Genomic DNA, 27,445 nt, shown 5'->3' with positions numbered 1-27,445 from the left:
GGCAGAGCCCCATCACGTGACGCTGAGGCTGCGGCAGCGGCGGATAAATCTGGAGGCTGCAGAGCTCTGTGTGTGTGTATAGAGTCGGGGCGCCCCAGGAATCTGCAGCCATGGCGGGGGCTATCATAGAGAACATGAGCACCAAGAAGCTGTGCCTGGTGGGGGGCGCACTGCTGGTCCTGCAAGTGCTGGCATTCCTGGTCGGGGGACTGATCGGTAAGTGCTCCGCTCCAAAACTTTTCTCCTTGTGTGCGCAGCCTCTCCCTGCACCCCAACCCTCGCCCCCGGGTCCCCTGTGCTGAGCTGCACTGATTCCCCTTGTTTCTGCTGTATAGGTGGGTGCAGGACTCCCCAGCTCAAGTGTCCGCTGCCACTTTTAAGAAGGTTTTGTGTCTGGAAGGGGTTAATAATTCCCTTATGCAACTTTATTAACTCTTTGCCCTTCTCAAACCTTAAGGGGTTAACCGGGAAAGTTCATGTTAGACTTGGTGGGGGTCACCCGCTCCCCCCTCCCCCTGTGTATCCTTTGTTGTTAGATTTACACCCCAGGAAGGGTGGTCTGTGCTGTGGAGGGGGCTCCCTGCTCTCAGCTCTGATACTTTGTATCTTCCTATTGTTTGTTTATGAAACTTCTTTTCTGTTGTAACTTTTTTTTTGTTAACCCCGTCATAGCCTGAAACAAAGCAACTTGTGTTCAGCCTGGGAACATATTTGTGAAATTCTGCTAACAATTTAGCTTTACCTGTAAAATCGTCAGATGTGTCACCCAAAAAGCACAATTTTTTTCTGAAATCTGTAACACCCCCCCCCCCCCCCCCTTAATGTGAATCATTAAGTAAAAAATCTCATGAGGGAGCTGGAAAATATTTGGAAAAACATAATTGCTAAATATTGAGATCGATTCGAAGACATTCAGATTGTTTAGTAGACTCTTGGACGGATTTTGGGGGCACCACCAAACATATTTTGACATATTTCCCCTGCCCCCAATGTGAATCGGGTGGAATTTTTTTTGTGTGTGTGATCCTTGTGAGATGCACTGATTGCGAAATAAATGTACATTTAAAAAAAAAAAAAAAAATCTTTACTTCCTAATTGTCCTTCTCAATTACTTGAGTAACTCGCCCCCTGCCCGGGCGTCATCTCCAGGAGAATAGGATCAATTACTGCACTTTACACAGGAAGCCCATTCTCTGTGCTCCGCAGGTTTTATTATGTGAAATCAGGAAATTATTGAGCCTGTCCCTGAGGCCGGACATGGAAAACACAAGAGACCATACTGCCCACAACTTTGTTTGTAGTTTGAACTTCTTTTAACCCTCGGTGTGCTGTGGGGGTCACAGCTGGTGTCTTTGTAGGAGCTGCATTGGGGGGGTGGGAGGTTTCGGAGGAATTCTGTGTTTACAGTTGCGAAATCTGATCTGTTACAAGAAAATGAAATGCAGTGGGGTTTTTTTTGTTTTTTATTTTGTTTATTTTTGGAGTATTTTTCTTTCCACTGCTTCATTGTATCTTTAAATTTGGTCCATTTCGGGCTCCACCTTTGTCCTATTGATCATCATGCACAAGGCCAGGTTTCGGGTCTCACTGTACATCTCTCTGCTTCCTGGTGAATATAACATTTTCTTATGACCCATTAAATCCCACATAACAACAGGTTTGTCTTACAATAAAATGGGCGCATTGTAAAGGGGCGGCATGTGGCACCATAATGTACACACAGCTATGTTTTTAGTTCTACCACAATAAAACATTTTTTGGGTGGGTCGCTTTGCCTGACTGCACTGATCCACTGATCTCATGTAGGGAAACCTTGGGGGGTCCTGGATTTGGTATCTGCCTTCTCTATCATTTGTTCTATTTTGTGCTGTAGGTTTAAAGCAGCTGAATCTCTATAGGAATTTATAAAGTAATTTTTATAGTTTTTGGGTTCTTTTAGTGACATCTAAAACCAGGAACTGGATCGTGTCGGATAGCAGGACCCAGCATTGAGAGGTCTTGTACATGGTAACTTTGTATAATAATATTTGTATAGCGCCATCATATTCCGCAGCGCTGTACAGGTCATGGGGGAACAGATAAAATAAGACAATAAATAGTAGATACAGTCATAGCGCTGAATACCTGGGACTGAAGGATGATGTGTGGTTTTTCTGCAGAGCTTAGTTACATTCCTAGAACAATCCAGAAAATGATTGAAGAGGCTGCTCCATCCTAACATGGAAGGAAGCCCCATACACTGCCTGAGGCAGGAGGGAGGATTAAAAGCAGACAAGCCCCTGCTCCTTGTGGGGGGAACACAAATAGCTGTATACTGCAAACCGTACTCAGGAGGATACAAAGAAAGAGGCCGAAGTATCAGAACCACAAAACACTTAAAGATTACACTTTATCAAGAGCAATATTCCTGTTATATAGGGGGCAGTATTATAGTAGTTATATTCTTGTACATAGGGGGCAGTATTATAGTAGTTATATTCCTGTACATAGGGGGCAGTATTATAGTAGTTATATTCTTGTACATAGGGGACAGTATTATAGTAGTTATATTCCTGTACATAGGGGGCAGTATTATAGTAGTTATATTCCTGTACATAGGGGGCAGTATTATAGTAGTTATATTCTTGTACATAGGGGACAGTATTATAGTAGTTATATTCCTGTACATAGGGGGCAGTATTATAGTAGTTATATTCTTGTACATAGGGGACAGTATTATAGTAGTTATATTCTTGTACATAGGGGACAGTATTACAGTAGTTATATTCCTGTACATAGAGGGCAGTATTATAGTAGTTATATTCCTGTACATAGGGGGCAGTATTACAGTAGTTATATTCCTGTACATAGGGGGCAGTATTATAGTAGTTCTATTCCTGTACGTAGGGGGCAGTATTATAGTAGTTCTATTCCTGTACGTAGGGGGCAGTATTATAGTAGTTATATTCTTGTACGTAGGGGGCAGTATTATAGTAGTTATATTCCTGTACATAGGGGGCAGTATTATAGCAGTTATATTCTTGTACATAGGGGGCAGTATTATAGTAGTTATATTCCTGTACATAGGGGGCAGTATTATAGCAGTTATATTCCTGTACATAGGGGACAGTATTATAGTAGTTATATCCTTGTACATAGGGGGCAGTATTATAGTAGTTATATTCCTGTACATGGGGGGCAGTATTATAGTAGTTATATTCTTGTACATAGGGGCAGTATTATAGTAGTTATATTCCTGTACATAGGGGGCAGTATAATAGTAGTTATATTCTTGTACATAGGGGGCAGTATTATAGTAGTTAGATTCTTGTACATAGGGGGCAGTATTATAGTAGTTATATCCCTGTACATAGGGGGCAGTATTATAGTAGTTATATTCTTGTACATAGGGGGCAGTATTATAGTAGTTATATTCCTGTACATAGGGGGCAGTATTATAGGAGTTATATTCTTGTACATATCCTAGTGTATTTCCACAACCTGTGGGAGTCGGTGAATTGCAGACAGTCTGTATTTAGCCACATTCATCTGTCTGGTTGGATGAGTCTGTGTCTGTGAATGCTGAAGACTTTAGGACGAGCCTTTATGTTGGATATATCATCTGTATTGGTGACTAGCATTTTATTGCATATAACAAAGTTTAGTTTTCTACATATATGGAAATGGATTGATGCATTGGTAATGGAGTCTCGTAGCTCTCTAGTCTTGTCTTGCTGTTGGGGGGCATCTTTAGCCTTTAGCCTGTGTGACGGTTGCGTTTCCTCACCCCACCGCCGCTGGTGGTTATTGATGGTGTGGAATTCAGCTACATCTCGGGTCTCCAGTCCTGTACATGAATAGGTCCCAGCATTGTGTTTTTTTCAAGAACAACCCCTTCACTAATAATGGGGACCCTGATGATCTGCTGTTATCAGAGGAAGGTTCATCCACATTCCTGATATTTTATGCCAACCAGTTATATAATACACGGTCCGGCCGGTCCTGCCAGAAACTCAACTCTCTGCTCCAGTGACTGTATAACTATGCAGCTTTTTTTGGGAACTGTAATGGCAGCCATATTGGTTATCAGGGAGCCCTGGCGTTGGGTTAGGGGGGGGGGTCCTCCATTACTTTGGATAACTATGAGCTTCTACATTGAGGAATCCTGTGTGACTATTGTTCCAGAAACTGCGCGGAAGCCTCTACATGATTCAGCCCTTCCACCCCCGTCCTCCATGTCTGGACTTGTTGTGTCTCCTATAACTCATCCCTCGTGTTGGCTCCAGAGCCTTTGCATTGCGATAGATCTGAGCGTGTGGCGTCTGTTTCTGATGTGACATTATCCCAGTTTTCTCGTGGAATGCTCTTTCATGTGGAACGAGGGCACGGTGATCTGTTTCGTGAGCCGGGTGCACATGTTACAGCCTGTAGCATCATGGGGTCTGAGCTGAATCGTATCTACAAGCCGCACCATAAAACCGGAGATAATGAAAGTTCTCCAAAGCTTAGACTCCTTTCTAATGCAGCGGATTTATTGTAATTTGTATCTTCTAGATGGGACAAGGGTGCAGGACATGGGTGCAGCTACATTCTACGTCCTGCCCAGCTCCGGCTCATAGGCAAAGTGTGCATTCACACAGGGCGTTTTTAGGGCGTTCGGCCAGTTTATAAGCATCTTCATTGCTGGAAGTGTAAGCAGCTGTGTCCCAATGTTTAATGCAGCTACTTACACTTCCAGCAACATTGGCTTTGAAAGGGTTTACAAATGCGTGCTTTTAAAAAACGCATCCATAAACGCCACGTGTGAGCACCGCCTCAGGCGGCACACATGACTGTGGATGGTTATCTATACAGTCCTCTGCCTGGTGGTCAGTCCGTGGCCACAGGCCAACCACGATTGTGTGCAGACGGCCTGTATGATTAGTGCTGACAAAGCAGAAACTATGGTCCCCTACTGAACCCTAGGATGTAATGTTGCAGTTTTCCCACAGAGCTGAGGGGGGCGCTGTGTAGAAATTAGAAAACACCCTGCAGATTACTTGCTGCGACTCCTTCTACCTTGAAGTTGAAACCAAACTGATCAAGGATGTGGCATCTTATAGGCCTGTGAAGGGAAAATCCCTTTAAGAAGTTCTGTTTAAGGGCTATGGATAAATAAGCCCATGAATCGTCTTTATAGTTTCCTATCACATGTGCAGCTTCTAATCCAAGCAACCAACCACAGTACATGCAGTACATGCTTCCTGAAACGGGATCCGGTCTCCTTTTTGCCTCTAATAACTTAGTTTTGTTTGGGGGGCTATGCAAGTGAGGCTTAGGGGCTCCTGGCTACATCATATAAGGCCCTTCTGAGGGGAGGTTCTACCCACCTCCTCCCCAGACAGAGAGCCTAGTGGGGACGTGAATAATTATCAGATGATGGAGACGGCAGGGGCTCCTGTGATCTAGCCAGGAGCCCCTGAGGCTCATTTGCATACTTGCAAAGACTTTTATCTAAAAAAAACGAAGCTATTAGAAGCAAAAAGAACAGATTTGTTCCGGGACGCACACGCCAGCGTGTAAGGGTGATGCCACACATGGCGTTTTGAACCCGTTTTTGGTCTTCCTTTTTTTTTTTTTTTTAAGCAGTCCATTGAAAAACTGAAGCGTTAAAAAACGCATCTGTTTTTGACAGGTTTTACTAATTATCTTATTTGTAACTGGTCAAAAACAGATGCGTTTTTTTAACGGACTGCTTAAAAACGGACCACAAATGGGTTCAAAGCGCCATGTGTGGCATCACCCTAAGTGTCCTTGGTTTAGAAGCGCTGCACCCATGGGGTAGGTAAAAGAAAGATTTGTAATGTGACAACTAAGCCATTGATTGGCTGCTGGTATTTTGTAGGGGCGCTGCCTATGACCTCTGTGCTGGGTCAGCAGGGAATAAGAGGCCAGTGCTGGATATAGATAACAACACAAGTCATAATTGCTTTATAACCAGTAATTGGGTCGGATGTCGACAGTTTGTTGCTTCCTCTTTACCCTGCAGAGCACAATCCTTGTATCTCGCCCGCTCTGGGCGTATGCTATAGGGGCCCGCTCTGGGCGTATGCTGTAGGCGCCCCGCTCTGGGCGTATGCTGTAGGGGCCCCGCTCTGGGCGTATGCTGTAGGCGCCCCGCTCTGGGCGTATGCTGTAGGCGCCCCGCTCTGGGCGTATGCTGTAGGGGCCCCGCTCTGGGCGTATGCTGTAGGGGCCCCGCTCTGGGCGTATGCTGTAGGGGCCCCGCTCTGGGCGTATGCTGTAGGGGCCCCGCTCTGGGCGTATGCTGTAGGGGCCCCGCTCTGGGCGTATGCTGTAGGGGCCCCGCTCTGGGCGTATGCTGTAGGGGCCCCGCTCTGGGCGTATACAGGATTCTGGGTGTAAGTGGCTGGACGGTTTGCCCCGTGCTGCTGCTTGGTGTAATGAGGCATTCACCATTGTGCTGGTGGTGGCGGGCAGAGCCGCCTGCACACAGGAGGGGTAATGGAGCATAGAGCCGGCCGGACCATCCTGACGCCGTATCCGTGCACATGACATCCAGGAATTAATTGGGATAGACAGAAAGCGACTGGGACTGTGAATAGACTTTGTTTGCAGTGCCGCTCCGGGGTCGCTCGCCTATTAATCGTATCCTGGACATGATGAGATCTAATCTAGTGGGAGAGATGTTTGTCCTGGGCATTTAAAGGGCATCTACCACTAGGATCAAGGACTGTATGCAAATGAGCCTGAGGGGCTCCGGGTTGCATTACCACCTATGGAGCCTGGAGCCCTTGAGCCTCATTTGGATACGGTCCTGGTAGTAGATGCCCTTCAGGGGCCTAACATGGAAAATCTGAAAATGGAGTAGAATAATTTATGATAACTTTTTTGACCTTTGGATCAGCTATTTTTGATGTTTTAGATTTACAGATATTATTGTATCACCCTCCACCCCACCATTGTAGCATCCTGCAGTAAAGCGCCTGCTGGGAGTTGTAGTGTCACATCGGAGGTGCTGCACGTCCGCAGATCACTGGAGTGTGTACAGTCTGTTCCTCTCTGCAGTGACCTTGAATTTTTTTTTTAATTGTCCTTTTGCAGATCGGATCTTGTTTCGGGTTCGCTGCTCACACACAATAACAAAGGGGGGAAGCCGACTCTGCAATAATGGGGAATTCTGTTATATTCGTTCTCATTCGCAACAATAATATCCTAGATTTCTATCTGAGGTTCAGCAAAGGCATCGGAGCATCTACATAGGAGAAAGTTGTCATCTTGAAAGCCCCCCCCCCCCACTCCCGCTTCCTCTGATGTCATTCTGTTCCCAGGAGATAACCTCACACATCACACTACAAGAACCCTTTATCACTTTGCGCAGGGCCTGAAGTGGTAGCAAATGTGTGACCCTACTGTCCCTGGAGAGATGTATAATCAGGGCTTTGTGTATGTTGTTAGTAGCAGCAGGACAGTGATGTATGGATTTGTATTGCAGGACTGGGACTTCTCCAAGGGCATTGAGGGTGTGTCCTCACACTGCTGTGCTCTGTTCTCTCTGCAGCCATTGTTGGGTATTGTCCCTGGAGAGCTGTATAATTAGGGCTTTGTGTGTGTTGTTAGTAGCAGCAGGACTGTGATTTATGGATTTGTATTTCAAGACTGCGACTTCTCCATGGGAATTGAGGGGGTGTCCTCACACTGCTGTGCTCTGTTCTCTGTGCCCATGTTGGGTAGTGTCCCTGGAGAGATGTATAATCAGGGCTTTGTGTATGTTGTTAGTAGCAGCAGGACTGTGATGTATGGATTTGTATTTCAGGGCTGGGACTTCTCCAAGGGCATTGAGGATGTGTCCTCACACTGCTGTTCTCTGTGCCAATGTTTGGTAGTGTCCCTGAAGAGATGTGTAATCCAACCTTTTGTGTGTGTTGATATTCATGGCTCATATAAAGCTGCGATGTCCGGACTGTATAAGTTCACGTTTCTTGCTCCTATTAACCTGCACATTGATTTATAATTTCTTCTTCTCTTTCCAGCTCCAAAACCCACGACGTCGGTCGACTTCCTTGCTGTGAAGTGCGTCGACATCCGAAAAAGTCACCACGGCGCCCCCAAGTGGCTGCTGCCCTGGGGCAGGGATCGCTGTGACAGCATCCGGGGGTTTGAGGAGGCGGCGAGTCGTCTTATCGAAGCCAATGACATCGTATTCTCCGTGCACATTCCTTTCCAGAGCCAAGAGATGAGCCCCTGGTTCCAGTTCATGCTGATCATCCTGCAGCTGGACATCGCCTTTAAGCTGAATAATTACATAGGTGAGCGCTGCCATTGGCTCATGTGGACCATGTGATAAAATCAGAATAAGAGGAATCACTTTAATAATTTCTGTCCCTCTGCTTCATTCCAATGCGTCTCTTGCTGGTCTGAATCCTACCCTGGAAATGTGGCCCCTGCAGCTAATTGTGTCCCACTGCACATGGGCGAGTCCTTTGGAGGAGGGGGTGGGTGCCCACAGACGGGACCTTCGGAGGGGTGTTTATGGGGTCGGTGCCCTTGTCCGCGACCTTCGGGGGCGGGGGAGGACGGCTAATTATGTAATGAAAAATGGGATTTTTTGGGAAAAGAAAAAACCGTAGAAGACTTGTGTGGGCGGTTCTTCTCTCCAATATTCGTGGTCACCTGATGGGAAGCTGCGACAACCGCAGTTCTGTTCAAGTTGTCTGAAAGATCTTATAGATAATGGCAAGAAAATAAACTTCCAGGGTGTTGGGCTTCCAGGTAAAAAATGGATATACGTATTATTTACGTAGAGTATTTACTACAATTGTTTGACAATGCGTTTCCACGTCGAGCTCCTACATGGTCCCCGGCCGCCTGCGTAGCTGCACTTGTCCGATCACTCACTAGATCCGCTTTTTGGACTCCTCCAGCTCGGCAGGACTTTCACCTGATGAAGACTCTGATTCGTATTGAAAATCCTCAAACATTTTTGGCTAATAAACACTCAAAGGTTCCGCTCACCTTTCATATATCCATTTTCACTTGGACGCGCGTAACTCTATGTGTAGCATCTTGTCTACAGCGTGGATTGTGGGCTATGTGCGCCATAACCAAGGGCAGCATCTACTCTGCACAATTTGCAGCTTTGTGTCTCCCGGATTACATTCATATCGAGTGAATCCCCTCCATTTGTCTGGATACTCCGGTTTTCCATCTCTTCCCATACAGAATATGGGGCTCATCCTTGTGGTTTTCTCCTGTGTCACGATCTGGAAGTCTCTCCCTATCAGTAATGCAGAATGCGCTGTTTTAGTCATTTGAGCCTCGCGCCTCCGTCCTGTATTGTTTCCCGGCCATGATGAGAGGAGTCGCGTCTTTTAATAGAACGCTGTCTCATCTGAAATGACTGGTTCACCCGGGCGGCTTAAAATTCACAGTTTGAGTTATTCTGGATAAACGCCAACAACAACACGGCTCCTCCACACCGGAATCTATGAGCCGCTACCTCAGACCAGACCCAACGATAAACCTCGTGCCTCATCAGTGTGGAATAATATGTTCAACATCTGGGGTCTTCTTGTATTACAAGATCCTCTTCATTTACAAGATCTGTGCTGGCTGTCAGTGAATAGAATCATTTGGAGCCACAAATTGGGGTGGGGGGTGGGTGAGAGGTTATGGTCGAGGATTAAGATCTTTCCACTCTATTCTATAGAATGTGTGTGAAATACTTGCAACAATTGTATCCAGTGCAGAGAAGCCTCTGTAAGGCTACATTCACACTGCTGTATGGGGGACGTATATATATGTGGCCGATATACGTCCCCCATACACTTCTATGGGCTCACAGCACCGTATGTCATATCTTTCTACGTGATACGGTGCCGTGCGCTGTATAGTCCTATGGAGAGGGGCAGGGGTTAGTTGCGCTCATCCCCTGCTCCTCTCCGCAACGCCGATGTATTCCCGCCGTACTATGGTACTACAGTACGGCGTGCATACATCGTCTGAGTGTAGCCTAAGACAGAACAGGACCTATAAGTCTGTATACATCACAACCTTCTGCCCCGGCGTATACATCAAACAGCCACGAGCCTGCACTGACGCATTGTAACAAGCTATCAGGACAGGCAAGAGCTTCTCTATTGATGCATTTGTTAGTTTGGTCTGCACTTGATTCAACTGTAGCAAACCCTCAGCTGTGAGATATCTATTTGTAGGAGTGTAAGAGGAGATGGTCCAATTCAGTGACTAATGGAAACATTTTGAGTTAAACATAACATTGAGGATGCAGACGCAATTTCCGTTAGCATTTTGAACCACATTGTAACCGGATTGGGGAGGGGCTTATGCCGATCACATCAGCGTTTCAAGGGAAATGGATGCGATCAATAACCAGCGCGCTTCTTTTGCATGAGCTGTTAGTTACTGATCGCATTCATTTCCTTTTGATACGCCGATCCGATCGGCACAAGCCCCTCCCCATTTTGGTTGTTTTGATTTTCAATACACATTGGTAACGGAACATCTGTCCGAACCCTCAACTTTCTGGGCTTAAAAAAACAATTGGGTTTTTAAAAAGTTTCTCTCATTGCCTTTCAGAGGAAAATGCGATGGTGACTCTGGACGTGGCGATGGCGTACCGTGACGAGCTCAGCGATCCGTGGACTGAGTTGGCGCGTTCTGTGGAGCAAAGAAAGCTCAAGTGCACATTCCCGGTTGCGCAGGTAATATTTCTGGGGTCTGTTTTATACTGAGGATCTGCCTCCACATAATTCGTCTATGTGTGATTGGTGGAGTCTGTACCTCGGGGTTCTAGACCTTCTACAATAGACAGAAGCAAAAGGGGGTCTGATCTCTTTAATTTCAGCAAAAGCGTTTTTCATCTGTGAACTAATCCCTTGGCTGGTAAAGAGTAGGAAGGAAGTAACACGTTACTGCAGGATCTGACTACTCAGGGAATGTTTGTAGTCTGTTGCTATGGAAACACAGAACTATGTACACAATATTGTTATAGTTAAAGGGGGGCTGTATTTGGCCATTTCCATCTGCTTCTTAGAGAGTCATTGGAGCCAGGGGTGCATGTTGGACCTCTGCACCCAAGGGAGGTGACCCCCGTATTGTGATTGGTAGAGGTCTGGAGATATGAAGCAACGTTTCTGGTAAAAGGAGTTAGTGTGTCTTTGAAGGGGTGGCCCAAATTTTCTGACCCCCACCCCACTACATGCAATGTCTATAAGAGTGGCGGAGATAATTGGGGACAGATCGCGGTTATGTCCAGCGCGGCCGTAGGTCGTGAATGGAGACGGGACTCGATTGGCCGGTTACAGGGAATGGGACCCCTGTTCTCTTGATTGGTGGAAAAAGGGTATAACAACCAAATTTTTGACAACCCCTTTAAGTTGTGACCCTCTGTGGGTCTCTAAACCTCTTCTTGCTCGTTCCTCAGGACCTGTTGGGGGTTGTAGTCTAGATGAATCCTATGTAGTTCTATAACTTGTGATCTTCATTTCTTACAGACGGCAGAGAATCAGGGGCGCTATTACGACTGCGACGTCCTCCCCCTCATCGAGCTGGGCAGCGTGGCGCATAAATATTACCTGGTCAACATCCGGCTTCCCGTTAACGAGAGGAAGAAAATAAATGTGGACATCGGGGAGATAAACGACCTGCGCTTAGTGGTGAGAAGTCGCATCCCGTATTCCTAATGAATTCCGATCTGAGCTCTTAAAGGGTAATTCGCCTGAAAAATGAGCGAGTAGAGAAGCCGCTCCTCCCGCATGTGGGGCCTAATGATGCTTTTACGGATGAGTGATCTCCTCTTACAAAGCGATATTCCAGGGTAATGTTCACAATAACTGATATAAATCATATGAGAAGTTGGCCCTAGGGGGCGCTGTTGTGTCCAGCTGGTAGTAACTTGGCCGTAGGGGGCGCTGTTGTGTTCGGGTGGTAGTTACCTGGCCGTAGGGGGCGCTGTTGTGTCCGGCTGGTAGTAACCTGGCCGTAGGGGGCGCTGTTGTGTCCGGGTGGTAGTAACCTAGCCATAGGGGGCGCTGTTGTGTCTGGGTGGTAGTAACCTGGCCATAGGGGGCGCTGTTGTGTCCGGGTGGTAGTAACCTGGCCATAGGGGGCGCTGTTGTGTCCGGCTGGTAGTAACCTGGCCATAGGGGGCGCTGTTGTGTCCGGCTGGTAGTAACCTGGCCATAGGGGGCGCTGTTGTGTCCGGCTGGTAGTAACCTGGCCATAGGGGGCGCTGTTGTGTCCGGCTGGTAGTAACCTGGCCATAGGGGGCGCTGTTGTGTCCGGCTGGTAGTAACCTGGCCATAGGGGGCGCTGTTGTGTCCGGCTGGTAGTAACCTGGCCGTAGACCCTATCCTGTGGATTGGTGGGAAACCCCTTTAAGGAATGACGGCGAGCAGACGTCATACAAAGATGTAACACGTGACCAGAATATCCCTTCAGGATTCCAGGGAATAGAGAGCGATGGTAACTTTGTATCTGTGAGCCCCGCACTCGGTGAGGAGCCCCCACTAGCCGCGGCTCGTCCTCTCTGCTATGAGTCATGTCTTCCGTTGTCCGCTCTGTTCTTTCCGGAGCCTGTGACCTTTCCTTGGGAGTGTCGCTACAAGTGATGTTGACTTAGAGCTGAATACCTTCTATTTCTCTCATTCACTGCTGTGCAACGCGATCCACATATAATCCCCCAATGACCAACACAAGTGTCTGTGTGTGATAATAAAGGAAGGACAAAAAAGATTAAAGGAAATCTACCATTTGTTTTTATGCATTGTGAAGAAAACACCTTGAGAATGCTGTAGCGACACTGATGCAGAAATATATCTTGTTTAATCTCTGAACAGAGTGGTTTTGCTCAAAAAAAATCATTTTAAAATTCAGGGCCTTGGGAAAGCTGAGTGCATGCTGGCATAAGTAAAAGAGCTGCCTGAACTGTCCAGACAGGACTAATCGACCTGAGCTGGATGACTCGTACGCAGCAGCTGGGGGATGGTGCTGTGATTGATTACTTCTGCCTGTTAGGGACAACACAGTGAGGACATATTCTCAGTAGGACAAGGCTGGGGCATAATTAGGGTAAGGGGAGAAGCGCCGAGGCAGCCCCAGGAGCGACTGAGCCTCACTATCATAATTTTAGAGTAGTTTTTTCAGCAAACCCACTCAGTTCAGGGATTAAACAAGATATGTTTCTGCATCAGTGTAGAAACCGCATTCTGAAGGTATGATGATGCATGAAAGCAAATGGTAAATTTCCTTTCATGAAAAGATAAAAAATAATGAAATAATAATATATTAAATTATCTTTTGCTTCATAGTATTTTCAGAGATCAGACATTTACAGTTAAAATTTGCAGGATTTATACACCGTAGACTTCCAGCTGCATCTATTCACTACAGAGCACTGACCCATCACTATATACAGACAACATTAGAGAATGGAAACCGTAATAAACTCTGGTTTAAAGAGAACCTGTCATCAGGTATCACACCACTACACTCCCAGCCCCCTCAGGTCAGGGATGAAATGTTCTTTCTAGAATTCCCTATTTCATGCAAAATCTTACCCATTTACCTCTAAAAAATCTCCAAGGGGGAAAAAGACTCTTCTCGCCTCATTTTCACATGAGATGAGACCAGTTTAGTGGTTGCAGGGAGAGTGTAACTCCATAAGTCTTCCTGTTCTATAGCACCTAGAAACCAGCTGCTTGTGCCATATTAAAGATCAGGATCTCCTCTTTCAAAATGCATCAGCCTTGTGAGCTACAGAACTGGACTTACAGGCAGCTAAAGACAGAGCCGTAGATAAAGACCCAGTTCCCATTTCCTTTTTTTAACTACCTGTATGTCTAGTTCTGTAGCCGACAGATCCATAAGTTTGGGATCCAAAATATGAGATCTTTAATGTGACACAAAAATCTATAGAAGAAGATGGAGGCTTCTGAAGTGACCCTCCCACTGCAACCACTAAACTTCACTCATCTCATGTGCAAATGAGGCGAGACGAGTCGTATTTGCCTGATCTTGGAGGAGATTATTTATTTAAAGCTAAACAGGTGTCACATAAAAAATGAATTCTGCAAAGGACATTTCATACCTGACCTGAGGGGACTAGTAGTTTAGTGGGGTAAAATCTGGGTATGGGTTCCCTTTTAAGGGTCTTTACACAATAGCGAGTGTGAAGAGTCCAACTTGCATCACGCGGAGATCCGCATTTGGTCGGACGCTTTACACTCGTTATTGTGGGAGGGGTCTAACTTTTTTTTTTTTTTTTTTTTTGGTGTTAATTTGCATAGAGTTTTTCTAGAACTACATAAACCCTAATGATGCTCTTACACCCCCGGGTGCAAACTTATGGCAGGTTTAGATTGTCTGGAGTGTGTGCAGGTTGGACGGATTTTGTCCGAATGAGATTTTCCTTGAGTTCCCTCTCAGTCTTTATGGCCGGAAGTCGCATTACACGGAATTACTGAATATTCCACATATTTTTCCCTTTATCCAGACAATCTTCCAGAATGGAGGCTTTACCCAGGTTTGGTTTGCTATGAAGACCTTCCTGACCCCGAGCATCCTGATCATCATGATCTGGTACTGGCGGAGGATAACCATGATGACTCGCTCTCCAGTTCTGCTGGAAAAGTAAGATTTCTTCCATTTCTGCTGTTTCGGTGGTGCCGGGGGGGGGGGGGCTGCGGTGTGGACTTTGGTAGAATAAGCAATGAATGTCCTGGGGGAACCTTGTACCTAAGTTCTGTGACTTGGTGACCAACTCTCCCCCTCCCCTTAGGGTTATCTTTGCCTTGGGTATCTCCATGACCTTCATTAACATTCCCGTTGAGTGGTTTTCCATTGGATTTAACTGGACCTGGATGTTGCTGTTCAGTGATATCCGCCAGGGAATCTTCTACGTGATGCTGCTGTCTTTCTGGATCATCTTCTGTGGAGAACACATGATGGTAAGGTTTACTGATCCTCTCACATCTCGGACCTCCCTCCTCCTCCGCCCTTGGTCTTACTTCTCGCTGTGATCTTGTCTTTAGGACCAGTCAGAAAGGAACCGGATCTCCGTCTACTGGAAGCAAGTTGTGCCCATTGCCTTTGGCTCCTGTTGTCTCTTCATATTCGATATGTGTGAGAGGTAATGGTCACTGATCCACAAGTCCTAGGACCACCCTATTCACATGCTGGTTCAGCACTGAGATCCCTGTTCTTAAAGGTCTATCAAGATACAAGAAAAACGTTCATCGAGACAAAATATGCCCCCACGCCCGGCTCTCACCCAAGTAGGATCCTCCACAGCCTCTGGAGGTGCAAACGCACAGGTCCGGAGCTTGACTCAAGATTTACACATGCAAGGAATACATCCAAAAAGTCCAGCACGACACAAGAAGGGCTTAAAAACTTCTTCCGCTTTATTCTCCAAATGAAGTCCTATACATAGAAACCCACAGCCAGACGTCCCAGACCGAGGCGTTTCGACATATCAAGTCTGTATCAAGGTCCTTTGGATGTATTCCTTGCATGTGTTAATCTAAAGGTCTATCAAGGTTTTACCAAAATCTGACCATTCAATTTAGCTTTGTGTTCCCTTTAAGTCCCCAATTATGAGGACGGGACCCCATATCTCCCAGTAATGTAGAGCACTGGCAACGCAGCTGCACTTCTAGTAATAATTGCATAAATCATTAATGAAGAGGTATCAAGGCAATTGGCCAATTCAATTAAGGGATGTGGAACCACCTTTGTTATTAGCTGGGGGTCACTGTTGCCAGAACCCCAAAGAACTTGTCCGAACCGGTGTTCTCCTCCTGTACACAGTCCTCTTGTCTCTAGTGAAGGGAGAAGCAGTAGTCCTAGTGGCACCAGCCATCTCCACCATTCATTAGGTGAGCAGGACCCTTGTCCTTGGGCTGGGACCCCTGCTGATCCGCATGCTATCCTCCGCCCTATCCTTGTTCCGCACAGCTGAGAGGGTGGACACCGTACGGGATGTTTGTGGATGACAAGTCTGTTGTAATCTTTGCTTCTTGTGTCGCTTTGTTTCCATCAGGGGGGTGCAGCTGAAGAACCCATTTTACAGTATTTGGACCACGGATGTGGGGGCAGAGCTGGCTGTATCCTTTTCACATCATGGCCGGAAGGTTATTGTTTAGACTCCTGAATATACCGTGGTGACCCCATATCTGGGACATCTGTGGCCGCTCTAAGACCACTTATAATTGTATAGACCATCGCCTGCTCCGGAGAGGTCAATGTGACCATAATCTGGTGACCTGTACAATCCCAATTCTCCCTGTGATTCCAGGATCTTTTGGATCTTGTCTTCCTTCTACTTGCATAGGGCAAGGTTATACGTGGATCGCCCTCTGCACATGTAGGACGATGCCAGGGTCCAGTGTTGTGGATCCATACATCGCACGGTGAGCTGATGGATTATCTTTGTTTCGGAATCCTGGGTTATAAAATTCCCGAGTTAGTAAAAGGTTAAGGAGACCCTTCCGGGATGTTGCTGATGCTCCTCGGAGCGAGAGAGAAGCGACAAGTCTGCGGCGCGGTCCATAAAAGTGTGAAAAATGTGGTTAATAATTGATTCCTGCTCATCGCAACAGCAAGAGAATGGATTTCATGTCAAGTACTTGGGCATCAGGGTAAGGAAGAGTAAAGCGATGGGGGAGGGGGCGGCATATACCTAACCCTATAGTGGAGCTGCGGCCACGTGCACGGGACATGTGCAGCCGCTTCACTTCTGTGTCTTGTCCTGACTCTCCCAATGTTTAGTGTGGGGGATGGGGTGAGAAGTGAGTCAGCTTTGAGATTGTGTGTTTATATATTTTGCTTCATGTTATTTTGAAAAATAATTGAAACAAAATATTTTGTTGCAGCATTTAAAGTGGAATTTCGCTACAAAGTAACGACCAATGCAAAGTTCTAGCAAATTCACCGGCAGCTGATTGCACAAATTTGCAAATGCCCTTTTTGTTTTTAGATAAATGTATAATTCATATGATACAGTTTAAAGGGAACCTGTCACCAGCTTTTACCCTGTTAAAGGGAACCTATCAGGGCATTTTTATGCGGACACATAAGTTATAGCCCTCTTGGCGCCTGCACGGTCGGACAAGTGAAGCCGGCGTAGTGCACCCCGGTTATATCGCAGGATCTGGGGATGTGAGTCTGATGTATGCGAGCACAAAAGTTTATTTTAATTTTTGTCTACCCACAGCCCTTATGGACCTGTGATTTAGGGTCCCAAATTGACCTGTATAAGGACCTGTAGTTGGTTTAGGGTCCCAAATCAATCTTTCAGGTCGGCTTTAAACTGCCAGTTCCCTCAAGTAGAAGATGAAATGTATTTTCCAGAATCATGTGAAATTTTGTGCATTTTCCCTATAATAATTCTCATCCAAAGTCATGTGACAATGAGCAGAGAAGAGTCATGTTTTGCCTAAGAAGAGATAAGTTTAGAGGCTGCAGAGCTCCTAGAATCATTTCTTTTTTTTTTTTCGATCAAAACATTTTTGTTTGTTTTTTTAATAAACACTTTTACAAACATACTGTTACCCAAAAGACCAAAGCAGTAAAAACGGCACAATCCCCCCACCCACATTTCCCACAGCAGACAGATGGAGACCAAGTTTTTTTTTTTTTTAGCTATGCTTAAGGACCTAATAACCAATCCACATAGATCATACCTAGAGAGCAAGTAACCCTGTATCCCTCATACTTGTAGCTACAATGATACCAAGAATCATTTCTAGCACCTAGAATTCTGCTGCTGCTGTCCTGATCTTAGAAAGAAGATTTTTTTATTGTATCAGACTTCAGAACTGGAGATCAAGGCAGTTAAAGGAAATCTACCACCAGGATGAAGGACTGTAAACCCAGCGTTGACATACTGCTGTGTGCCCCCTCTGGAAGGATCCGCTCTTCTTTTAGCTTCAGCTTCATATAAAGCAAGTGCATAAGCACACACCAGCATGTAATGTAAATGGGGCCAAGGATATAAAATTAGTGCTCTACTCCTTATACTGTTTGTCAAATGGCGAGAGCCTCTCACCACCTCTTCATGGACTGGAAATAAAAGATATCCCCGACTCCTTGCATCACCAATCGTCCTCCTTTAGTGGGTTGAAACACAATCCTCGTCTTGTTACCGTGTCCACGGTGTGTTCCCAATCCTACATCAGGAGGTATGCGAAAGGATAGTGCAGATTGCCAGGTTCAAAAAGGAAATAGTATTTATTGTATATACTCACAAATTCCAATTTAAAAGCGCGCATGTAGTAAAAGCATAAGACGCCTAAAACACCTCGCCCGACCCAGGTTTCGCCTATTCAGGCTTCTTCCGGGGCATGAATGTAATGTAAATGAGCTTGGTTTACAATCCTTCATCCTGGTGGTAGATTTCATTTAAAGACCCACAACAAACTTGATGAGCCCTGAGAGATGAAATTATTATCTTTTTAATATGTCAAAATCATGTTTCAAAATATTTTAGAACCAATAGTGACGGTCCCCCTGCAGTTCCTAAAAGTATCTCGTCTTGGGCAAAATGACTCGACTCTTTTCTCTGCTTGTTTGCATATGACTTTGAAGGAAATTTTCTTTATAGCTTGACGAGGGAGATTTTACATGAGGGAATTCTAGAAAGAACATTTCATGCCTGGGGGGTGGGGGGGTTGTGGTTTAATGGGATAAAATCTGGTGATGTATTCCCTTTAAGATTTGCAGTGCACTACAGAATATGTGCAATGGATGATACATCTGGAAGCGTTTGTAGGATTATACTGATTAAAGACTCAGGACACAATTGGTCATTCACCAAACCTTCCCTTAACGTGGCTCTCAGATGGCTTTCATCATCGTGGCCGGGATCTGCGCCTGCCTCTACTTCTTATTCCTGTGCTTTATGGTTTACCAAGTCTTCAGGAACATCAGCGGCAAACAGACGAGTCTCCCGGCCATGAGCAAGGCCCGGCGGCTGCATTACGAGGTGAGGGGGGAGAGATCCTCTGTGTGGGAAGATCTATCCTCAAGTAACCTCCGGTGTCTGACCGAGAATCCATCTCCTACACACAAAGTAAATACATGTTGGTCACAAGTTGGAACGGACAATGGATGATGTGTTTTGGAAAGTTTGACTAGAAATCTGATGGTAAAATCAACCCCCTCTAACCCTGCTACAGAAGTAGCCATGACCATAGACCCCCAGAGTATGAGGTCACCCGATGCTCTTAGGCCGTGGTCACTTGTGCCGCTAGTGTTGCGATCGTTAAGGCTCTGCTACCACACAGGGGCGGTTGTCAGCGCAATCCCAAATACAGTCATGGCCATAAGTCCTGAGAATGACACAGATCTCCTCTTGTCACATGATGTGTCCTCTGGTCTGTCAGATGTTTGTCACATACAGAGATACAAGTGCAATCATATTATGGGGAGCAGAAGCTTTTATTGTCAGGTAGGAGGAGTTACTGCAGCCAGTCAGTATCTGCAGGACCTCTCCTTCTTCTCCAGGACCTCTGCAATTCTCCCTGGCGGCTCTCACTCACCTCCTGCACCAGATCCTGACTGATCGCCGTCCATTCCTGCACAATCACTGCTGCATTCTGTCACAATGTGTTGGTTTTGTTTGTCCTCCGTCTCCTGATGATTGACCACAAGTTCTCAATGGGATGAGATCTGGGGAGTTTCCAGGCCATGGACCCAGAATCTCTGTGTTCTGTTCCCGGAGCCATGGACCCAGAATCTCTGTGTTCTGTTCCCGGAGCCATTTAGTTCTCCCCTTTATGGCCGGTGCTCCATCATGCTGGAGGAGGCATTGCTCATCACCATCTGCTCCTGGAGGGTTGGGAGAAGCGGCTCCTGGAGGACATTCTGCTCCCATTCTTTATTCATGGAGGTGTTTTTAGGCGATTCCCTTGGCTGAGAAGCCCCCCCCCCCACATGAATGGCTGCAGGAGGCTTTACAGGTGCAGGAGACAGGACTGGGGGCATCGCTCACCTTGTCTGCTCCCAACAATCGGGAAGGGGATTCATCAGAGACAATGCCTTTCCCCCAGTCCTCAGCGTCCGCTCCCTGCACCTCCTGCAGAATATCCGTCTGTCCCCCAGTCCTCAGCGTCCACTCCCTGCACCTCCTGCAGAATATCAGTCTGTCCCTGGTGGTTCTGGAGAGAAGCGGCTTCTGTGCTGCCCTCCTGTACACCAGGCCTTGCTCCAGGAGTCTCCGCAGTGTCACAGTGCGTGCAGATGCCTCACACCTGCTGCTGCCATTCCTGAGCTCTGCGATGCTGGGAGCCCCATCCCCAAGCTGAAACCCTTGTAAGAGCCGGTCCTGGTGCTTGCTGGTCCTTCTTGGGCTCCTGGAGCCTTTTTGGTAACAATGGAGCCTCTCTCCCTGAATTCCTTGATGATGCGATAGATTGGTGACTGAGGTGACATCTTTCTGGCTGCGATACTCTTCCCTGTTCGGCCAGTTTTGTGCAGTGCAATGATGACTGCACGTGTTTCTTTAGAGATAACCATGGGTAACAGAAGAGAAACAATGATACCAAGCACCAGCCTCCTTGTAAAGTGTCCAGGGGTGAGATTGTTACTTAATCCTGACAGATTGTCCCCCAGGCCTCTCCCCATCAGCCCCCGCACCTGTGTTACTGGAGACATCACTGACACCATGTTACCTGCTCCTATTATACTGCCCAGTGGTGATTGTTACTTACACATGACACATTGTCCCCAGCCCTGTCCTCATCAGCCCCCGCACCTGTGTTACTGGAGACATCACTGACACCATGGCCGCTGCTCCGCCTAAGGCGCCTGCAATGAGGTTGAAATGTGTTTTGGGGGAAAAAGTAAATTTTCTAGGCAAATATTGACTTTGTAATGAATTGCTGATAAGCTGATCGCTCTTTATAATATTCTGGAGTTTATGCAAATTACCATTATAAAACCTGATGCCGGAGACTTTGTAACAATTAACATTTGTATCATTCTCAGAACTTATGGCCATGTCTGTGTATTTCCAAGGATAAGATCAGTAACCAGACCCCGGTGTCTTGTATTATTTAGATGGGGGCTGGTTAATAATCACTGGTTTTTCCCTGGAAGCTCCTGTGCAGTTATGAAACGCAGCGCTAGGGGCACGTGTGACCACGGATTTGCACCGGATGAAACCATTTTGACTTCATGGAAGTTTTTTTTATTTATTATTTTAAGGGGCTGATTTTTCGGTTCAAGTTCCTGATGCTCATCACCTTGGCTTGTGCAGCGCTGACCACCGTGTTCTTCATCACCACACAGGTAAGTGATCGTCGCGTTATGACCTGATAAGTTGCCACGGACTTTGCACAGATCACTTGTCCAATGTGTGTAGATGAGATGTTCCAGTATTTCTGCCTGTGATGTCCCCTGTGTCCTGCACTGTCCCCCTTGGCAGGGTCTATGTCATGGTGGCCGTCCTATGGCGCGGGTGCACTTGGGCCGTCACGCCAGCACAGTATTCATCCTCGGCTGCCTGGGACTACAGGAGGAGGTGTTGTCTGTCACTGCAGCTCCTTCTCCAAACCCCTGCACTGGCGTCCTCAGGACGCTGTGACCGAGCCGGGAGCAAGAAGTTACTGCTTAAATTGCAGTGTTGGCACTTTGTGATCAGTGGGATTTGGTGATATTTGGGCACTTGGGCGGAGGGGTCGGTTTAGTATTCCTGGAGGAAAATCTGTGACTCTGTGTTGAAGAAACTTATTTTAAAGTGACTTGGTGCGCAAAAGGTTAATGTTGGTGGTCTGTGCCGATCAGTAATCCATGAGGGTCTTGGGCTCCTCACATGACTTGGTGGAATGTTTGTTATTTCCACAAAGGAACCTGTATTGGGGTAATGTCGTAAGTGAGAGTTAAAGGGGTTGGCTGTAAAATCCCGACTGCTTTTCCTCTCCTGACCGGAGGTCAAAGGTCATGCATGGTCCTATAACTAAGCGGCATTCATCTCTACACAAATGATCCGCAATACTGGCACAAGCCGCGGTCCGTGTACATATGCTTTTATAAGAAAGGTGGCCAACCCCTTTAAGTGGTGATACCCCTGACCAGCACCAATGTGATGGGGCGTATGGTCACCTGATCAGGATACCAGACGCCTATGGAGACCCCCAGCCATTGGGGACCACCCAGACCAGTCTAGTGGTGACTGCACAGCTGCAGCGCAGGGGAAGGGGTTATTAGCCGGGACCATCGCCCCGCACACTGCTCTGCACCTGAACCTGTTACGATGATTTTGATTCTGTGAATTGCGCTCCAGTGACGCTCCGATTTATTGTTCCCAGGTGTCCGAGGGAAACTGGAAATGGGGCGAATACAACATTGAGCTGAACAGCGCCTTCTTCACCGGCATCTACGGCATGTGGAACCTGTACGTCTTTGCGCTCATGTTCCTGTATGCGCCGTCGCACAAGAACTACGGAGACGACCAATCAAATGGTAAGGTAGGAAATGTGCAATGTCGCCAGGAGGCAGCCAAAGCGCATGGAGAAACGTGCAGCCTGTTATTCACTAAAATGCATCTGCTATGTAACTCTTAAAGGGATTGTCCAGGACCCAGACGTTGGTCTTACAGTTCCAGACTTCACAAAGGGCCAAGTGTTAATCTGACCCACAGGCGCCTTCATGCGACTTTGCATCAGAGTGAAATTTTTGATGAATGCAGTAAATATTCATTGTAACTAGTTGCTATTGTGACGGAATTTTACAATCTATATCACAGGTGGAACCGGAATGAGCAGCGGAGAGGAGCTGCAGCTGACTACGACAATCACCCACGCGGACGGACCCACAGAATTGTACCGACTGGCGGGCAAAGAGGCCCAGGAGTGACCCCACCACCAGCCGCTGGGGTGGGCTTCATGTAGACTCTTTAGTTCCGGTCTCACCAGGTCGCGTACGATAGCGGAAGCCGCACATTTCTCCTATTTATAGCTGGATTTCTCGCTTAGAGGAGAGGCAGAACGTTGTAGCCCTTTTTTATAAATCTATTATATATACAGTTGGTGCCGAGTGCTCACTCACACTGGTGGATTTACTACTATTTTATTTTTGTTGCTGCTGAATTTGTCCATCAGATCCCCCCCCCGCCTCCCCCGGAATAATCATTTGCTCTGCGGTTTTCTACGATGAGCAATTAACTGGGAACAATAGTCACAATTTTACAAGCGTTTCCTGCCTTGTGCTCGTAAGCAATATACAATAAGCAATAAAATAACTTTTTTTTGTACTTTTTTTGTTTTTCTTTTATAAATCTGTTCTACATTTTATAGGAAATAAATGATCTTTTGACTTTAGTTTACCTGTAAATTACCTGGGGCTATAAGTATCTAATAATATATAGTGTGCATATATAAGTGTCTTCAGTATCTCCTCACATTATTAAAGATGATGAAAACCCTAATAATGAGTAATAACAAATAGGAGGAGACATTGTTCAATCCATCCAAATTGTTTGCAGTTGGTTGTGTGTTGCTGCCACCTAGTGGTTGGCTGAAATTATTACATAGTTGATAACTGCAACTATAATTTCATCTGTAGCAACATTTACATTCTATTTATATTATAGAGGCCGCACTAGGAACTTTGTGAATGGGGACTTGGGTTTACATTCTTAAAATATATGTCTCATATCAAAAGATGAAGTAGTTTACTTTTCCTTAGATTTGTTTATATTATTATTCCTACATAAGTAGTGTACATAGTACTGATCCTGAGTTATATCCTGTATTATACTCCAGAGCTGCACTCACTATTCTGCTGCTGGAGCAGTCACTGTGTACATACATGACATTACTTATCCTGTACTGATCCTGTGTTACATCCTGTATTATACTCCAGAGCTGCACTCACTATTCTGCTGCTGGTGCAGTCACTGTGTACATACATGACATTACTTATCCTGTACTGATCCTGAGTTACATCCTGTATTATACCCCAGAGCTGCACTCACTATTCTGCTGCTGGTGCAGTCACTGTGTACATACATGACATTACTTATCCTGTACTGATCCTGAGTTACATCCTGTATTATACCCCAGAGCTGCACTCACTATTCTGCTGCTGGTGCAGTCACTGTGTACATACATGACATTACTTATCCTGTACTGATCCTGAGTTACATCCTGCATTATACTCCAGAGCTGCACTCACTATTCTGCTGCTGGTGCAGTCACTGTGCACATACATTATGTAATGCTACCTGTCTATTGTGACACATTCCAGAAGGCACACACTAGCCTTTAGCATCTGCTTTCATTCAAAGGCTGAATTTGTTTTCTATAAATCTGTTTTTGTTTCCTATTTTAGTGTCAGGATGCGAATTTAAGTCCCGTCCATTTTGCTGCTTCTGTATAATCACAGCAAATTAGCTGATGCACATGCCCCGTGTTATCTGCACTATGCACCCCTTTTATAAAGGTATTTTACATAAATCCTTCTCAGGGTCTATTGAGGCCACTTATAGGACTCCCTGGGGTCAGTGACCCCCCCCCCCCCCATGTTGCATATTTGCCCCGGGCAAAAAAAATAAAAATCTGCTGATGAGCCATTTGTGTTGTAGATCTACAGCTAAATCAGCAGGGACTTATAAACCTATAGCGTAAAAGGGAACCTGTCATCAGTTTTTGTAATTTGAAGGATGTCTGCCATCAGATTGACTTATAGCTGACTAGTCCTACTCTCATGCTCCTTAGGACTTCATCTGCTTGGAAATTATTATAATCCAGAATACAGCCATTCTGCAGAAAGGGTTTCAGAAATTATGAGCACCTCGGCTTATAACTGTATTCACTCCCTCGTCCAGTCCTGGTCCCTGACCTCACCAGCTCTCTGCAGTCTCGATCAATCTGATGGTAGACGTCCTGTAAAGGAAATCAACCAGTAAAAAAAAACATTTAAAAACCTACAAATACTCACTCGCTAGTCTTGACACACCGGGATCACCTAGAAAAGAAATGGGAGGTGACGTCACATAAGAGGCGTGAATTCACCTCCCTCTCCCACCAATGGGAGGGGTTTGCATAATTAGCTGCCCAGAGCACCGGACATCTCATCCCCGTGCTCCGGGCTGCTAATTATAACTTTCTTTTCTAGGTGATTCCGGCGTGTAAAGACTAGCGACGCACAGCGCCAGGACCCACATTAATTAAAATACAACTGAAGAATCTGACTACATTTGGTTTGTTTGTAGTCTGTAACCATGGAGACACAAGGCTCTGCATAGGAATGGTGTATCCCAAGCTATATACTAATCACCAGTCTCTGTATCTCTCGTACAACCTGCTGATGTCTCTCTGTGACTCTTCCAGTCTCTGTATCTCTGGTACAACCTGCTGATGTCTCTCTGTGATTCCTCCAGTCTCTGTATCTTTGGTACAACCTGCTGATGTCTCTCTGTGACTCTTCCAGTCTCTGTGGCTATTCCAGTCTCTGTATCCCTGGTACAACCTGCTGATGTCTCTCTGTGACTCTTCCAGTCTCTGTATCCCTGGTACAACCTGCTGATGTCTCTCTGTGACTCTTCCAGTCTCTGTATCCCTGGTACAACCTGCTGATGTCTCTCTGTGACTCTTCCAGTCTCTGTATCTCTGGTACAACCTGCTGATGTCTCTGTGACTCTTCCAGTCTCTGTATCTCTGGTACAACCTGCTGATGTCTCTCTGTGACTCTTCCAGTCTCTGTATCCCTGGTACAACCTGCTGATGTCTCTCTGTGACTCTTCCAGTCTCTGTATCTCTGGTACAACCTGCTGATGTCTCTGTATGACTCTTCCAGTCTCTGTATCCCTGGTACAACCTGCTGATGTCTCTCTGTGACTCTTCCAGTCTCTGTATCCCTGGTACAACCTGCTGATGTCTCTGTGATTCCTCCAGTCTCTGTATCTCTGGTACAACCTGCTGATGTCTCTGTGACTTCCAGTCTCTGTATCTCTGGTACAACCTGCTGATGTCTCTCTGTGACTTTTCCAGTCTCTGTAGCTCTGGTACAACCTGCTGATGTCTCTGTGACTCTTCCAGTCTCTGTATCTCTGGTACAACCTGCTGATGTCTCTCTGTGACTCTTCCAGTCTCTGTATCTCTGGTACAACCTGCTGATGTCTCTCTGACTCTTACAGTCTCTGTATCCCTGGTACAACCTGCTGATGTCTCTCTGTGACTCTTCCAGTCTCTGTATCCCTGGTACAACCTGCTGATGTCTCTCTGTGACTCTTCCAGTCTCTGTATCCCTGGTACAACCTGCTGATGTCTCTGTGACTCTTCCAGTCTCTGTATCCCTGGTACAACCTGCTGATGTCTCTGTGACTCTTCCAGTCTCTGTATCCCTGGTACAACCTGCTGATGTCTCTCTGTGACTCTTCCAGTCTCTGTATCCCTGGTACAACCTGCTGATGTCTCTCTGTGACTCTTACAGTCTCTGTATCCCTGGTACAACCTGCTGATGTCTCTGTGACTCTTCCAGTCTCTGTATCTCTGGTACAACCTGCTGATGTCTCTCTGTGACTCTTCCAGTCTCTGTATCCCTGGTACAACCTGCTGATGTCTCTCTGTGACTCTTCCAGTCTCTGTATCTCTGGTACAATCTGCTGATGTCTCTCTGTGACTCTTCCAGTCTCTAGTCTCTGTATCTCTGGTACAACCTGCTGTTGTCTCTCTGTGACTCTTCCAGTCTCTGTGTCTCTGGTACAACCTGCTGATGTCTCTGTGTCTCTTCCAGTCTCTGTATCTCTGGTACAACCTGCTGATGTCTCTCTGTGACTTTCTAAGCTCAGTGTCCACTTCTGTCTGAGAATATCCTAATGGAAGCATCAATTGCTGTGATTCTGCTGATAAATCGTTGGGTGTCATCTTGGTCTAATGATGTCAATATGGGAACAGCATGATGAGGAGGACTGTCTGAACCAGAAAGTTATTGGGTGAATTATGGATCATACGCTGGTTGTGAAGTAATAACATAGAACAGGCAGATGTGCATCCAACATGATCCAAGTTATAATGTGGAAAGGTTAGTGAGGATTTTGGGTTAATCCTAAAATTTTACCCACAAGACAAATATCCCAAACTTTTTAGGAGAAGTTTATGTAATATGTTTTTGCATTATCACTGACATTTATTTTTTTCAATGGGCACAATTGTATAATGTGACTCGTAGGAGATTCTCAGCTGATCCCCATCTCTGGAGACTCCGCCTATTCCTGCCGCTCCACATTCTGATATTTCTCACATTCTTTCCCATCATTATCACTAAATCTCCGGCCGCGGCTGCAGCTCAGCAGGAACCTGATCAGCTTACAAATCAGAGAGAGGAGCCGATCCTGGACGTCTTGCTTGAGAGATTCTTAATAAAGCTGCTTAAATACTGAGGATTACAGAGCGAAAGCAAACCACATTCTCTAGAAGATTTTGTATTTATAATAATAATAATA

At 46.1% G+C, this 27,445-nt stretch overlaps 1 protein-coding gene across 1 annotated transcript; it reads left to right on the top strand.

The window, feature by feature from the left end:
- Positions 1-23,318, top strand: WLS (Wnt ligand secretion mediator). The gene is made up of 12 exons (XM_072126717.1): positions 1-216; positions 8,013-8,288; positions 10,576-10,700; positions 11,493-11,654; positions 14,492-14,628; positions 14,777-14,945; positions 15,030-15,127; positions 16,040-16,103; positions 18,839-18,982; positions 21,205-21,288; positions 22,308-22,461; positions 22,745-23,318. The coding sequence occupies exons 1-12, from the start codon at positions 111-113 to the stop codon at positions 22,852-22,854; spliced, it is 1,629 nt and encodes a 542-aa protein (XP_071982818.1). The 5' UTR covers positions 1-110; the 3' UTR covers positions 22,855-23,318.
- Positions 23,319-27,445: the final 4,127 nt, after the last annotated feature.

Source organism: Engystomops pustulosus, chromosome 10, assembly GCF_040894005.1.
Source record: "Engystomops pustulosus chromosome 10, aEngPut4.maternal, whole genome shotgun sequence".
NCBI classification, from domain to species: domain Eukaryota; kingdom Metazoa; phylum Chordata; class Amphibia; order Anura; family Leptodactylidae; genus Engystomops; species Engystomops pustulosus.
Note: the sequence above shows the minus strand (reverse complement) of the source record. Positions and strands in the feature narration are given on the sequence as shown.

Coding starts and splice junctions, on each gene's coding strand:
- WLS (XM_072126717.1), top strand. CDS start 111: ATGGCGGGGGCTATCATAGAGAACATGAGCACCAAGAAGCTGTGCCTG. Junction 14,946..15,029: donor TCTGTGGAGAACACATGATG/GTAAGGTTTACT, acceptor TCTTGTCTTTAG/GACCAGTCAGAAAGGAACCG. Junction 16,104..18,838: donor ATGTGGGGGCAGAGCTGGCT/GTATCCTTTTCA, acceptor CGTGGCTCTCAG/ATGGCTTTCATCATCGTGGC.